The sequence below is a fragment of the Danio rerio genome, chromosome 6 (assembly GCF_049306965.1).
Source record: "Danio rerio strain Tuebingen ecotype United States chromosome 6, GRCz12tu, whole genome shotgun sequence".
Taxonomy (NCBI): domain Eukaryota; kingdom Metazoa; phylum Chordata; class Actinopteri; order Cypriniformes; family Danionidae; genus Danio; species Danio rerio.
Genome location: NC_133181.1, coordinates 41,056,440 through 41,073,030, shown reverse-complemented (window position 1 = coordinate 41,073,030; position 16,591 = coordinate 41,056,440). Strand labels below are relative to the sequence as shown.

Genomic DNA, 16,591 nt, shown 5'->3' with positions numbered 1-16,591 from the left:
AACGGTCATGTGATGCATTTCGATTAGCGCAAGAAAGTATTCAAATCGTTTGTTGCAACATCAAAACCCATTCCTGCAAAGGTAAAACAAATGATGACGGTGAAGTCAAAAAGAGCGTATTTTGCAGAGTGAGAAAATGTACAGGAAGCTGACAGGGAAAACGACAAGGTTACTCGCTACATTTAAACCGCTGTCATAGAAAATGAAACTGATGTTTCTGGCAGGTGGAAAATGAACAAAGAATCCTACCCAAAACTTGCAAAATTAAATCAATCAAATTATAAATGCCTAATGTGAGTATATAGGCTAATGTTGGCAATATTGTTTTATTATTCAGATTCACCTTATGGCTAGATTTTGAAGAGAAGTGGCAAAACAAATCCTGCAGAGTCTTTATTTTAATTTCGGTATTGCCAAATCATAACCTATCATTATTCATTAATTTTCTTGTCGGCTTAGTCCCTTTATTAATCCGGGGTCGCCACAGCAGAATGAATCACCAACTTATCCAGCAAGTTTTTTTATGCAGCGGATGCCCTTCCAGCTGCAACCCATCTCTGAGAAACATACACACACATTCACACACACACTCATATACTACGGACAATTTGGCCTACCCAATTCACCTGTACCGCATGTCTTTGGACTATGGGGGAAACCAGAGCACCCGGAGGAAACCCACGCAAAGGCAGGGAGAACATGCAAACTCCACACAGAAACGCCAACTGAGCCGAGGTTCGAACCAGCGACCTAGCGACCTTCTAGCTGTGTGACGACAGCACTACCAACTGCGCCACTGCCTTATTTTCTTGCTTTATTTTCATTTAATTTGCTAAGAAAAACTTATTTTTATTGGTGTCTTGGCCAATTCAAAGGCTAAGTGTGTACCTCGACCTATTTAGAGTTCTGAGATGTTACAATGTTACAGAGGACATATTTTTTTTCTTTGTTCCAACTTTTAAGTGGCCTATACGTTTGGTATGAATAAATTATGTAAAACACGAATAAACAACTCATCCTTGAAAAAAGCCAAAAGAGCTGTATGCATGTGCACATTTGAATAATGTCTGGTTGTAAATAAGTTCAAGTTTTTAAAAAGCTGTCAATCAAAATGTACTTGTCGGGCTCGGACCAATTCTGTCAGCTCTACCGTGTTCTAAGACCAAAAGAAAAAGTAAAATATTTTCTACACTGACTTGGCTTGGAACTTTACTCTCGTTATGGTGTAACAATTAAGGAACTTTGCTGCCGTAACTAAGCAACAGCACACTCAATGATATTATGCAGTGCTTGTTTACAATCAATCTCATTGGTTGGTGATAGTTTTGCGTGCAGTGATCAGCGAAAATAAATAATGGCATAGTAGCCAACCTGAATAGTATTATTTTTTCAAAATGGCAAAAAGACAGTCACACATATTTTCATCTTTTAAAAATCACAAATAAAAATGCGAAATGAGCCGGATCAACAGAGATCTCAAGAAGATGAAACTGCGCGAATGGATCAGGGGTGCATTTCCCAATACCATCGTTAGCCAATTAAGGTTGCAAGTTCCGTCGTTACAAGCATAGTTTGTTGATTTGCCGTTTCCCAAATCCATCGTTCCAAGGAACATTCGCAAACTGCGTCGCAAACTTCTGCGCTTGCAACTACACCTCTGGAGCTGAAGTTAGAAACATAGTTCCTGGCTGTGTTCTATTCCAGTTATCCCCCCTATGCCCTATTCATTTAGAACATTTTCATTCATTTTCTTGTTGGCTTAGTCCCTTTATTAATCCGGGGTCGCCACAGCAGAATGAACCACCCATTTAGAAAATTTTAACATTTAAACTTGGAATTATTAAAAATAAAACAGCATTAAGGTCATCTCTCTCATTTCTGCAGAGGTTTGTATGAGTCAAATTGTAAAGGTAGACTTTTCAAAAAATAAACAAATAATAAATAATATCCTACTTCATAGTAATAATAATAATAATTATTATTATTTTAATCATCATCCTCATCATTATTATTATTAAAGCAGGATTTTTTTTCATTTCTTAATAAATAATAAATAACAAATTTCATTTTTAATAACAGCCTCATTATTTATTTATTTATATGATTTAAGAATACTTGTTAACTTTTGTAAGTAATTTTATGTTAATTAAGAATAGAATAAGTAATATTCTCAATAATATTTGTAAAGGAAACACAGCCCTATATGTGTAATTTACATATATTTCAGTTTATTTGGAAAGCGCGTGTATGTTTTTACCCAAACTAATTTTGGATTTTTAAACAATGCATGTGCTTGTAAAACAATATAATTTGCACAAAGAAATTATGAAGTTCTTCTTTAAAGAAGTAGTTACTCCACCTCGTTTAGAGCATCATTATGAGCGTTTTACGTTACAACTAATGTGGTTCAAGAGATGGATCTGTGACAGAGAGACACTCGTCACTACATCTTTCTTTTCCCAAACGATGCATCGTACTATGATAGTTCAGCCGCGAGTAACATCGTTCGCACTCCAGGATAGTGGGAGACAGAAGCAAAGTGATCTCAAGTCAGCCAGAAGTTATGGCGAAAGAGGTAACAATGGGCTCTTCTTGATGTAGATTCGACTAAGTCATTTAATTATTTTATTCTCTTGGCACATAATAGTGAAGTGAACTGAATAGTGATTGTTCATATGATTTATGTTTATAGCTACGTTTTTATTGTCCATGACTTACCTATAACGTTACATGGCACAAAAATGTGATGCTCTTTTCACCGTTTAATGATGTTATGTTTCAGGTAAACTGAAATTGTTTGGTGGACAGTCACAGTAGTTCTTATTTTCTGATTTTGTTCTGGGAATTATTCATTTACAAATTAAACACTGGTTCCTAGTCATGTTTCACATTAAAAGCACCTCATTAGTATATGAAATAAGGCAAAATCAACTACTTGAAAGAGTAAAGTTTATTCCATTTCCTCATGTTGTCCTTTGGACATTCACCCCTCATATGTCTAATAGTTTAAACACATTTCATAAATAGAGTTCTTGTCATTTGTACAGAATAAAACCTCAGAAGTGAATATTAGAAAAAAAGGGAACAGAGAAATGGATCATGTGTGGATCGTGGGTTATATATTTACAACATACAATAGAAGAGGGAAGAAAAGTAATTCAAGAATTAATGAGCATCTACTGACACAATGTAACTGCAAAGCAACCTGTTAAATGACATGTTAACAGCACACACGGGATATTTTAAAGAGATTTATAAATATATTTGATGGTTTGCAAGCATGAGAATACATTACTCTCTAACCAGACAGCAGTTTTCGGCCCCAGAAACTGAGTAAGTGCATATGACTGGTGGTAAAGAAATCTGCCAAAACAAAAATCGGATACAGTCACTGTAGAATCGCAAAATGCAAACAATATCATGCGCTCTAAATCTGCTATGTAATCGTTGCTGTACACAAGGATATAATACAAATTAATCACAACAAAGATGATGCGAATACTGACGATCAGAAAAATACGGATCATTTTCTTGTTGGAAGAGAACCTGAGACAAGTTATGTGTTGATGCCAGCATACAATTCCCTCAAATGCGTTCATGTAAATAACCCCTTTCAGGAAGGGAAAAGGATGAAGATGTAAGTGGGCCCATATGATGTTTCCAAAAGGCCTACGATGATATGTGAAATGACTCAGGCATTCTTAAAAAAAAAAGGAGGGGAACAAAACACCCAAACCTCACTTGAAAATCAAAGTCATTGCTACACGTCTACTAACAAAAAGCAAAACACAATGTGAGGATTGTTCGTCTTCTTGTGTTTGATGTTCAGGATGGCATCATGGAAATCCTTTGCAGGCCCTGATTTAAATATTCCCCTTTTTTGTTCCTTTTCTCATTTTAGTTGTTGTTGATATCCTTGAGTGAACAGTTATTATCTTATCGTACATGTACTGAAGCACTTTACATGATGATTGCAAAAAGTGGCGCATAATCATATCAACCCAAGGCGGATGGAAATCATGTTCCAAAAGCATATCGTGACATGATTATATACAAACGTCGTCTAAATAAGATCATAATGACAATGTTTTGAAGACGTGATTTGAACTACAACCCTTGTTATATTGCATTTCCATAACTATATAGTCTTCTTTTAATATTCATCCCCTGTGCTCCAACAGTAAAGACGTATTGGCATGAAACATTAGCAGTCTTTCGATCGGAATAACATAGCAACATGTACAAATTAAAAACAGCTCTGAATGCATCATGCGGAAGTCCTGTGGCTTCGGAAATTGTGACATGTATCTTTAGAAAACTGATTTTGTTGATGTCACTGGAAATGTACTGTACGGGACGGCCCATTTAGTGCAGGTAGCATTCAGTCCGAACCCTTTATAACATCGCAAGGGTTCAAATGTAAAAAAATTCAATATGGCGTGCGAGCACGTCCGTAAAGTACATCAGAGCAAAGAAAGAAAAAAAAAGTCAAATTTTCCACTTGGCAACATGAAAAAATCGTGAAGGGCCAAAAAAACCCAACGGACGCCTGAGGCCTAATTCACATAATACAGCCAATAGATCAAGTTGAAAAGCGAGAAAACTGCGGGAAATATAATCCGTGACCATCGGTCGATGGCGTTCACGTCTGTGAGGTCAGGGATTTTGATTTTGAGCTGTGAAGAGCGTCTGCGTAGTCGCGGTTTCTTGGACTGTGCGTTTCTGTCCATGCTGTGCCGCGCTGTGCTCTGTTTGCGATACTGGATCCCTGAGTTATCGAACACCATTGAAGTGGAGTTTCGGGCCTCGCTGACGCTGGTGGTGATCTCGTTCCCGGCCACCTCGTTGTGGATCTCCAGGGTGGTCAGAAGAATATTTCCCTGGGAGTCCACCTGCAGAAAGAGACAATCCTGTTAATGTGACTTCTCTACTTATACATACAATGACAACTTTTGAAGGACTTTGAGAATGTTTATAAGACAAGTATGTGTTAAAGGAACACTCCGATTTGTTTTTGGAAATTTATAATAATAAATAATATCAATTATTTTTTATAAGTCATTCAGAGTTAAATAGCTGAGTTTTAGTATTTTTGAAACTTTTCAGCTGATCTTTGGTTCTGAAGTTTAGCTTCGCTTAGCTTAGATTAGCGATGTCGAACTCAATTCCTGCAGGACTGCAGCCCTGTGGAGTTTAGTTCCAGCCCTATTTCAACACACCTATCTGTAGGTATCAAACAAGCCTGAAGGACTCAATTAGTTTGATCAGGTGTGTTTAATTAGTGTTGGATCTAAACTGTGCAGAGCTGCAGCCCTCCAGTTTGACACCTGTGCCTAAGACCATTAAATCAGATTAGACTATTAGCATTTAACTCAAAAATTAACTAAGTGTTTTGATAATTTTTTTCTATTTAAAGCTTGACTCTTTATTAGGAACATGTGTAATAAAACTAAAAGAAACTGAAAAGTTGTTATTTTCTATGCCAATAAGTCTCAGAACTGTTTTGACGTAATAATCATGAACCTTTGCTGCAGTACTATGGCTGTTACAGGTGCAATGATATTACGCAGCATCTAAAAATAGTCCTTAAAACAGTGGAGTGTTCCTTTAAAACTATAAAAATTGTTTGTTTTTATTTTTTCTTTGATTGTTTTGTGTTGTATATAGTATATAGTCATTCATTCATTTTCTTGTCGGCTTAGTCCCTTTATTAATCTGGGGTCGCCACAGCAGTGTAAACCACCAACTTATCCAGCAAGTTTTTACGCAGCAGATGCCCTTCCAGCCACAACCCATCTTTGGGAAACATCCACACACACATTCACACACACAGTCATACACTACGGACAATTTAGCCTACCCAATTCCCCTGTGGGGGAAACCGGAGCACCCAGAGGAAACCCTCGCGAATGCAGGGAGAACATGCAAACACCACACAGAAACTGAGCCCGAGGCTCGAACCAGCAACCCAGCAACCTTCTTGCTGTGAGGCAACAGCCCTACCTACTGCGCCACTGCTTCGCCCCTAGTATATAGTCGTCTTTGTATTTAATTTGTTGATTTGATACATTGTATTTTTGTACATACATTTTTGGACACTGTATATATATATATATATATATATATATATATATATATATATATATATATATATATATATATATATTATATATATACAAGTTATTTGTAGTTTCAGGCCTCTAATGCCTCACAGAGGGCGCACTTTGGGTTCAATAAATCGCATCCTGTTAGAAAAGTCTTGCATTATACATCCATTATACATTGCAGTCTATCATTTTGCATTGGCTGTCAAGAACTCGCAAATGTTTATAGACTGAACATGTGAAACACACACGCTTCACTGTTGTACACTGTTTTAACACGCGTGCTGTACACTGTTTTAACAAAATTAACTTTTTAAAATTTGAGTTTAGTTGATAACTGCACCATGAAAACCATTTTTAAATGTTTGCATATTTGGTCCACCAAAACACTGCTGTGTTAATAAACGACTAAAGAGTATTTTAGTTTTTAAGTTCAAAATGCTATTAAGTAAATGTCCCCTAAGTGAGCAAACCACATTACATATCGTGGTCAACACAATCAAGTCTTCTCACTGAAACTTTGTACTTTTAAGCAAATTGAAGACCTTTGTACCCCTCAAATGTCACCTTACTAATTTGACTGCCGTTCCACTAAACCACAGGTGTCAAACTCAGTTCCAAAAGGGCCGCAGCTCTGCACAGTTTAGTTCCAACCCTAATTAAACACACCTGATCAAACTAATTGAGTCCTTCAGGCTTGTTTGAAACCTACAGGTAAGTGTGTTGGAGCAGGGTTGGAAATGAAAGCTTTAGCGAAGGTTCTACCAGGAAGACTGAGATGTCACGTCATTCATAATAATTATCTCGTCAGCCTATAACAACCAAGCAAGCCATGTATAAAAGCTCATCTAAACAATCTGTTTCGCTGTATTCAGGTGACGTTGCGGAAGTTTCCCTCCATCCTCCCCACCACCACCACCAGGTTGGCCTCGTCTCCACTCAGGGGGTTGGCTTCGCCCTGCCTTCATCTTCAGGCAGGATCTGCCAGCTCATCCAGAGTTCTGCACTATAGACGGGGCTTACGCCAAAGAACTTTATGAAAGGACCGTAACGAACTCTCATTCATGCAAACAATTCACATTAAATGTTCAAACGATTATCTGCCTCCTAGAGTCTTTCTGGTAGAACTAAACTGTGCAGGGCTTCGGCCCTCCTGGAATTGAGTTTGACACCCCTGCACTAAACGGTTGCTTATGTTTTGACATTTTAAAATAATGACTGGTAAAGTCATTTAAAGAATGGATGTTTTAAATAATATTTAATAATACTACACAGCATTGTTGGTTTACAAAAATAATCAAACAAACATAATACTGTTGCACTACTACACTTGATTTTGGTTTTATTGTAAAAACAAACAAACATGAAAACATGTTAAATGAGAATCTGAAATATTTTATGGCATACTTTAATATATTAAAGAAGATTTAGAATTCCAAAATGTTTTATTTTTAATATATTTTATAACACTTCATATTTTCAGATTTTTCATCATGCTACTCACTGCGTCACCGTGATGCCCATATCATATTCATTCATTTATTTTCTTTTCGGCTTAGTCCCTTTATTAATCTGGGGTCGCCACAGCGGAATGAACCGCCAACTTATCCAGCATATGTTTTACGCAGGGGATGCCCTTTCAACCGCAACCCATCACTGGGAAACATCCATACACACTCATTCACACATACACAACAGACAATTCAACTTAACCAATTACTCCAAAGGGAAAACATGCAAACTCCACACAGAAAGGCTGATCCAGCCGAGGCTTTAACCAGCGACCTTCTTGCTGTGAGGCGACAGCGCTACCCACTGCACCATCATGCAGCCCCAGATTTTTCATAGTATATGTATTAAGTTTGTATTTTTTTATTTTTCTTTACCATAAACTGACATATCTACCATTTAGTAAATGTTGATATTTTGGAAATTATGGGATGTGTTGAAAAAAATGCATTGACTGTGTTAACTAGCGACATTATGAGTTTTTCTTGGTGGGGTAGATAAAGGCTTACCACAAATGTTTCTCAGCGCATATTTTATAATTATTAGTAGTATTATTTATCTGAACCTGAACTTATCTTGACAAACTACCCACCAAGCAATTTCAAGAGTTCACACTTAGATATGCTTGGCGTTAATAGCAGGTTTGGCATGCTGTCCTAGGAGAGAACCCTGAGCTCTGAGATAATTGAGCCCAAGGACCCCACCTGGTCAATAAGCGTAAAAAGAGGGTCAGAGAATAGGTCTTAAAACTCCCCTTAGAAAAGTGAGGAAAAAGAGGAGATGGGGTGGAAGGGGGGATTTTTCCAGAATGAAGATGATGCAGTAGGGTATAATTGGTCTATTTAATGTAAGCTTATATAGATCTGATTGGATTATTACTCATCACTGATAAGAACCAGCCGTGCTCGATCATATCACATGCTCCTCTTGAAATTAGTTCATGAAACTTCACTATGTGTTTGTAAGAGATCGAATAGATGTTCAAAGATGTCCCTCAAAGATGTTCATAGATGTCCCTAAATGCATATATAAATGCTTATATATCATATGCAATTTTCATGTATGAACTTAATGTGGGGTGACAGTTAAAAGGTTAATTTTTAAAACACCCCATGGCAGATTGTGGTACATGTCAGCTGTCAGTAAAATATTTATTTTTTTCCTAAATTTAACATAACTATAATAGTAATAAATGATAAAAATAAAAATAACATCACACAAACTTCATTCATTTTCTTTTGGCTTAGTCTCTATTTCAGAGGTCACCACAGCGGAATGAACCGCCGACTTATCCAGCATATGTTTTACGCAGCGGATGCCCTTCCAGCCACAACCCAGTACTGGGAAACACTCTCATACACCACGGACAATTTTAGTTTATTCAATTCACCTATAGCGCATGTTTTTAGGGAACCCGGAGAAACCGGAGGAAACCCACACCAACACGGGGAGAACATGCAATCTCCACACAAGAGTGTCAACTGGAACTGTCAGAATTCCAGCAACCTTCTTGCTGTGAGGTGACTGTGCTAACCATTGAGCCACCGTGTTGCTGATCACACAAACTTTTCCTCCAATAAAATAATTAAAACAGCAGTAAGGAAGAAAAAAACATTGCTACACGACAGAAGTAATTGGTATTGTGCTGAACAACAAGTTCAGGTTATTTCTCAAGAGGAGGTTCCTCCGTGAGATTAATTGTTTATTTACTATTACCTCTGTGTCTCTGCAGTAATAAATAATTCAGAAATACATTCTTGGAAAAATATCATTACAGTTCAGGCTCTGGTCATCATCTTGGTCAGTGTTTGTGAAGGAGAGAAACAGCAATAGAAGTTGAGCATTGTTTTGTTATGTATTGATGTATTGTTGTGTTATGAGATCATGTGCACTGAACCAGAATGTTCAGCAGAATGAGGGACATCAGAAGTGGATTTCTGGTAACCTGACTGACCTTTCAGATGGACCAGAACCCACACCATTACATATGGAGATAGAAAACAGCAAGATGACACAAAAGTATGATATAATTGATGATTCAGTCTCCAAAATTGATGTGTCGGAATAGTAAAACTTGTTGAGAAAGAAATTTCAGAGTTTATAAATCATAAATTATAAAATGAATTTACACAAATAATATAAAATAAAATAAGGCGACATGGTGGCTCAGTAGTTAGCACTCTCGCCTCACAGCAAAAAAGTCACTGGTTCGAGAGTTGGCGTTTCCATGTTTGTGTGGGTTTCTTCTGGGTGCTTCGATTTCCGGAACAGGTGAACTGAATGAACTAAATTGTCAATACTGTATGTGTGTGGATGATTGTGTATGGATGTTTCCTAGTGCTGGGTTGCAGCTGGAAAGGTATCCGCAGTGTATACCATATGCTGGATAAGTTTGTGGTTCATTCTGCTGAGGCGACCCGTGATTATTGAGGGATTAAGCCGAAAGAAAATAAACGAAGGAATGAAAATAAAATACAATGATGGTTTATGCACTAACACAGAATCTCTCTGTAACTAACACTGTGTCTAGACAGCATCAGTGGTCAAGTCTGGTATGGGCACTGTATTATCTGGCTGTCTTCTACCAAGTGATTCATACCTGCACACTCAGCCTTTGACATTAACAAAAAGAAGTATGGGAAGCATTTTCTGCTTCCTTTAAGTTAACAAGCCAGTGTCCCTTTTCTAGAACAGACCTATGTTGAGAAACAATGTTTTGCATTGAATGAGAGGTAAACTGTTGCTAGGACTCTTACAAATGTTGACAAAACATGCTGGAACTTACACCCACACATACACAAGCACGCACAGACATGCACACACACTCACCCCTCGTGAGTGACGGTGGCCTTGTACCTGATTGGACTGTTTAACAGATGATGGCTTGCAGTTTCCTCCCTCTTGAACAGACTGGCCAGAAAAAAAACACAAACAACAGTTTGTTCTTCATTGAGCTTTAGAAACCTTTAGTCAACTTTAGTTAGAATTTTTTAATCTCATTACAAAAGCAGCGACACATCCCAGCAAGTAGAGGTCTATGTGGGACTTATTTTTTTAGTCGCACTCCAGCCCGTTCCCGCCAGGATTTATTCTGCACCGACCGCTCCTGCCATATTCAGTCTTTGTTCACCCACTGTCCGCATAGAATAATTTTCTATCCGACTTGACTGTTCCTGCTATATTTAGATCTGATTTCCAAAATCTCATGTTTAAATTGGGTACTACCAAAAGAGAGAGATAACAGATAAAATTGTAGGTTGTGCAAGGATTGTAGGCTAAATGTCTGTTTTGTTTACCCCTATGAGACATGAGTGCTGCCTTAAGGCTGATTTATACTTCTTCGTCAAACGCCAGCGTATGCTACGGCGCTGACGCATAGCCCTTCGCCGTGGCCGTCGGTGTCGCTGACGTGCACCTCTCAAAAAATTTAATTACACGTCGCAACGACGCGTAGCGCAAGCTCTGTGATTGGTCGGCTTGGTAGCGCTGACGAGTCTGGGCGGGGCCGAGAGCCGTGTGAATGGTGCGAGCCTGATGGAGCGATTGTTTACAAGTGTGGAGTCCCGTGAAGCAGCTCCGGATGGAAAGTTTTGTTTTGTGTTTACCTCATAGTTAAAGTTGTTGCATGTCCACCTGTTCCTGCCTCAAAATGAGCGAGTTTGAGCCACTTGTACATCCCGGAAGTGTTCAGGAAAAGCAAAACAGCAGCGAAGAAACTCGACACAGAGGAACATTTACACCTCACTGCCAACTAGCATTTCGGAAGTGTTAATGCAGACCAACAGAGACAGTGCGCAGAAGTATACTGTAAATGCACAGCTACGCGCGTTGCATGCGCCGTGGGTTACGCCGGTCACTTGACGCAGAAGTGTAAACCAGGCTTTAATCCTTCCAGTCTTATAAAGACTTCCAGTCTTATGCAACCAGCTCGGGATCGCCTCCATCAACCCAAACCACCAACCCCCCAACCCCCACCCCCACCCACCCTTTAGTTTAGGATTGCCTTCAACCCAATCGGATGTGCCCAGTGGTGAAGCAGACGGTGCCCCAAAGCCGGGGGTCCAACACCCCCCTTCCTACTCTTCAGTTTGGGATTGCCTACACACCCCAACATTTCTCTCCCTCCCGTGTTTCAGTGTCCTGAGTAGTAGATGGGTGCCGTGGACAGCTGTTGACTTGCAGCACTGGTTGGTTTTAATAGAAACCCATCTTTAGAATTCCAAAATGCATGTCGCTGATCGGCGCAGCGCATCCAGTATGCGACCCCCTTGACTGCTAAAAGGTAAATCTTTAAGATATTATCACATCGCGCAAAGGGTAATCTTTCTCCATTTGCGTCTATGACACATGAAAAAGACTTCCTTAACTTCAGACTTGCCTGATGTGGGTTTCCTAACAGTAAACTGACCGTTTTCTAAAGCAAGCTAAACGTCTTTCAAGGACAGCACATCTTCACTTTGTTTTGCCACGGTAAAGCCTGCTCTAAGGACCGTTATGCAGATGATGCGTGCACAGACTGTGCTAATAAAATGCACGTGCAAAGCACTGTTTCATGCGTTCAGCATGTGTAACAGTCGTGAACGCTGGCTGTACAGATGCTCATTAAGAATAAGGAAATCACAAATATGCTGTTCCGAAATATTGTCGGGACTCAGGAGCGATATTGTTAACCCGCCCGCTCCTGCTCAAATTACACCAGAGTCACCAACCGCTACTGCATTTTATTCCCACGCTGCAAGAAATCTGGTCGGGTCCCGTGGTAATGCAGACGTCTACCAGCAGGTACAGAACTTCAGATTGATGTTGTACCCCAATGTCATGGAGACGTTGCATTTTGTTTGGAAGTGAAAATCAGGTTGACGTCAGAACCCAATGTCAAGCTGACGTCAGTGTCCAATGTTTAACCTAAAATCAACCAAATATTAACGTCTAATGAGGTTACAGCTTGATGTTGTGTGGACGTTACCACTATAGACGTTGGATTTTGGTTGCCATACCAGATGAATAAATGTCATTATTTGACATCAATATGACTTTGGTTTAAGATGTTGTCTCAACGTTGCATTTTGGTTACTTCCCAACACAACCTAAAATCAATCAAATATCAATGTAATTTGACTTTGTTATTAAATGTTAAAATAATGTTGTCTTTAGACGCTGACTAGGCATTGAATTTTGGTCACCTGACATCATGACCTAAATCTAACCTAATATCAATGTCTTATGACATTGTTTGCCTGTTGGGATATTTCAGGACATCATGGTTGTTGATATTAATATGCAAATGTCAGTGACCATGTTTACAGATGTTTCTCTAATGTTCATATGATTACCATTTGACTTTTTTGAGAATTAAAATATTATTTGGGGGGAAAGTACAGTATACAATACAGTCATTCTCCTCACTGGCATTGCAAGATAATACACATGATTTTTACCTTGTTGCCGTCATACTTGTTGCGGTCATTATTGGCTTTCTCAGCTTTCTCAGCCAATTTCTTCTGCATCTGAGGCCCTCGTCCAAAGAAAATGTAGTTGACGAAAGCGTATTCCAGCAGAGCCAAGAAAACAAAGACGAAGCAGCCCATCAGATACATGTCTATTGCTTTGACATATGGAATCTTCGGTAGAGTTTCTCTCAAGTGGGTGTTGATTGTGGTCATGGTCAGCACAGTGGTGATACCTGTATGGAAAAAATTGGATCTATTAATCATATTATTATTTAACCCTTGTGTACTGTTCAGATTGACTGTCCTTTTATGTTTGGACCTGTTTTAGCTTATTTGACTTCCATTATAATGACATTTTTTGATTGCAAAGTCATGACACCATTTCACACAGTCTTGATGAATTGTCCAGTTTTTTTTCAAAGCATTTTCCCAAAATATGTGTCAAAATAAGATTTGTCACCAAAAATCATTCCATTTGCTGGAACACAGAGAACGTTGCGGTCAAATTAAGACTTAGAATCACCTCAGAGTGAATAAAAACAAAAAAAAAAAAAACAAGAAAAAAAATCAAGTTTCTAACATTGCTTACATGTATTTTTAATATAATACTAACCATCCATTGTTAACCATCTTTAAAACGGCAGTGTAATATGGTTTGAATCAATTTCTACCATCACAAACATGTTATTAATCCAGTCAGCTTGTTGTTTCTACCAAGGAATGTTAATTTTTAGAAATGCTGTTTAGCTGATGTGTGTAAGTTAATTATGTGTCTGACATTATTGACAAAAATACAGTACTGTACATAAAAGGATTACTTTAGATATATCAACATAGTATAATTCACTCTTCCTTCTATTCTTTGAAATCTGTTTCTGGTTCAACATATATGGTTGACTTAAATGAATATTGCCCCTTGCCGTTGTGTACTATGTTTAGCACTTCAGCTGAGAAAATGAAAGTGGATCAGGTAATCCGAGCTGATGTGGAGGCGGGGACTAATTTGCATATTCAGGAATCCACATGCACTAATGAGGTAAGAGTTATATTCATGCCAACTAAAGGCCTTATTTTCATTGGAATTTTAAATATATTAATTTGTTGTGATAGCAATGCATCCAGCTTTTTAATTAAATTGCTGAGTGATTAAAACTTGACACAATTACAATTATTATGCTTAACCCTTGTGCACTGTTCAAATTTGTGACCCTTTTGTTATGTTCGGGATGAAAACATCCAATGATTTAAACTGCAGTAAAAATGCATCAGATAAATATTTGTTTTATTTTTTATTTTTTGCTTTAATCTGTTAATCAACCTCATTCTTGATTAAAAACTACAAAATTGTTTAGACATTTACAGGATTTTAACTCTTTAATTGGCAAGTTCACAAATTATTTCACAGATTTGGTGAAAAACACACACAAAATGATGTTTTTTCAATATAAAAAGTAATTGTGGACTGCACTTTTTTTAACCTTTTATCACAGTCGTGGACATGTGAATGATTAATGTATGATTGGCTTTAAAGCATTGTTAGATTTTCATTTTTTCTCCCTAATTTATTTTTTGACGCTGTTTTTGCCACATTGACTTCCATTATAACCACATTTGATGGTGCACAAATAAACACTTTCTGCATAGCGCACTTTCTTTTTATTAACTTCATGTAGTTCTGAGAAATAAGATGCATCATTTGATTTTCTCAGACACAATAAGATAAGTGTGCAAAGGTCACTCTCACACTCTCACAGACACACTTCTATTTGCTGTTATACTGCATAAAAATCCAGATTTTTTTTTTTGCACAGTCCAATCTAAAGAGTTAATGGTGCCAACTGATGATCAACAGTAAATATTCCAAATATGATCTCTTCTCAACAGGGAAAACCACCAACAATCAAAAACGCGTGATTATATGGTGTCATGGTTTGTAATAAAAAAATGTGGTTATAATGGAGATCAATGGAGATTGGGCAAAACAGCCTTCTTTGACAAAAGAAAATTAGTCAAAATGCAATGAATTAAAAGCAGTGTTGTTGCACATGTCCAAGACTTTGATAAAAGGTAAAAAATAAAAAATAAAATAAGTCCACAATTACGTTTTATATTGAAAACATAAAAGTTTTTTTCACCAAATCAGTGACATCATTCATAAATTTGGCAATTAAAGACCTGTAAAACCCTGTAACTTTCTAAGCCATTTAGTAGTTTTGATCAGAAATGAAGTTGATAAATCTCAAATTAAATAAACAATTTAAATAATTTTTTATCTAATGCATTTTTACAGCAGTTTTATTCATTGGATGTTTTCATCCCAATCATAAAACGGTAATAAATTTGCCCACAGTTTTTTTTTATTTCAAAGCATTTTCTCCAAATATGTGTCAAAATAAGAATTGTCACCGAAAATCATTCCACGAAAAAAGTTATGGCCAAATTAATACTCAAAATCATCTCAGAGAGATGACACATCCACAACAGTACATATAGGGTAATACACATACTTATTCACTTCACACACATATAAATGACAGTTTTCAAATACAAATCCGTCATTTTTGATGTGTTTAAAAAATAAACCACACGCACTGCATGGATTTAAAATATTTACATATTGCTTCAGCATTTATAAAATAAAATAAATTAAATGATGGTCAATATACAAAAGGAACAATTAAAGCATTAAAAAAGAGGTGAAATAGATAAAAACACAAATTTTGATATTTGGACTTGGCTTTTCATAGTCTTTTTTCAGTATAATAAAAAGAAAGTATTTTATTGAATAATCCAGATAGTATACATTTTTGTTGTCAGTAGATTTTAATTGCAATGCATATTTGTAAAGGAACTGTTTCCTCAAAATGTTTTTTTCCTCATGCACTGAGCCATAAATTTCTACTTTAACATCACTTACATACACTAATCTTCATAGCTTTATGCATATCTCTATTCTGAAGATTTTCAGTATCACATGATTCTTCAGAAACAATTTTATATGCTGATTTGGTGCTGAATAAAATAAAGTAAAATAAAATAAGGAGAAATAAACTGAGGATTAGTAACTAATGAGAAATGTTGAATGTTCGGTTGATATATCTGTGAACAATCTCACCATATGGTCTATGAAGTCCTGCAAACTTTGAGGCTTCCACGCGCAGTCAGTCTCAGTACAACCAAGTGTAACTAATTTGAAAGTACGAGCTTATGGAAGGCAGAACACAGTGACACTGAAATCTGCAGGAAAGGACTCAGCCAGGGATGAAAGCGCTCGCGTTTGACACCTCTGTTCCAACGCCCACCAAGAATCTGGACTCTGAGAATGAGTGCTGTCACAATGTTTAAAATGCCAGATCCGAGCCCTGCTTGGTAAATGGAATTACACAACCACATCACCCTCAAATCTAGCTATGAATAATCCACTTATGCCTGGTTAGCTTTTTAACTGATTGAAATATCCATAAGTAAAATGCTGTTTTCTCCTGTTTTCTGCACCTTTAATTGCCACAGCACTGGATCCTTTTGTTT

At 37.4% G+C, this 16,591-nt stretch overlaps 1 protein-coding gene across 4 annotated transcripts in view; it reads right to left on the bottom strand.

The window, feature by feature from the left end:
* Positions 1–2,932: 2,932 nt before the first annotated feature.
* gabrb3 (gamma-aminobutyric acid type A receptor subunit beta3) overlaps positions 2,933–16,591 on the bottom strand; it is a 138,869-nt gene continuing 125,210 nt past the window's right edge. For 2 of the 4 annotated variants that reach the window (XM_021471810.3, XM_005166081.5), the window contains 3 exons: positions 13,052–13,296; positions 10,443–10,523; positions 2,933–4,892 (listed from right to left, as the gene is read on the bottom strand). In XM_021471810.3, coding sequence (XP_021327485.1) covers positions 4,557–4,892; positions 10,443–10,523; positions 13,052–13,296 — 662 coding nt within the window. In that variant the 3' untranslated portion in view covers positions 2,933–4,556. The remainder of the gene's footprint in view (positions 4,893–10,442; positions 10,524–13,051; positions 13,297–16,591) is intronic. The other 2 variants (XM_021471811.3, XM_073954352.1) reach the window with 1 other exon arrangement.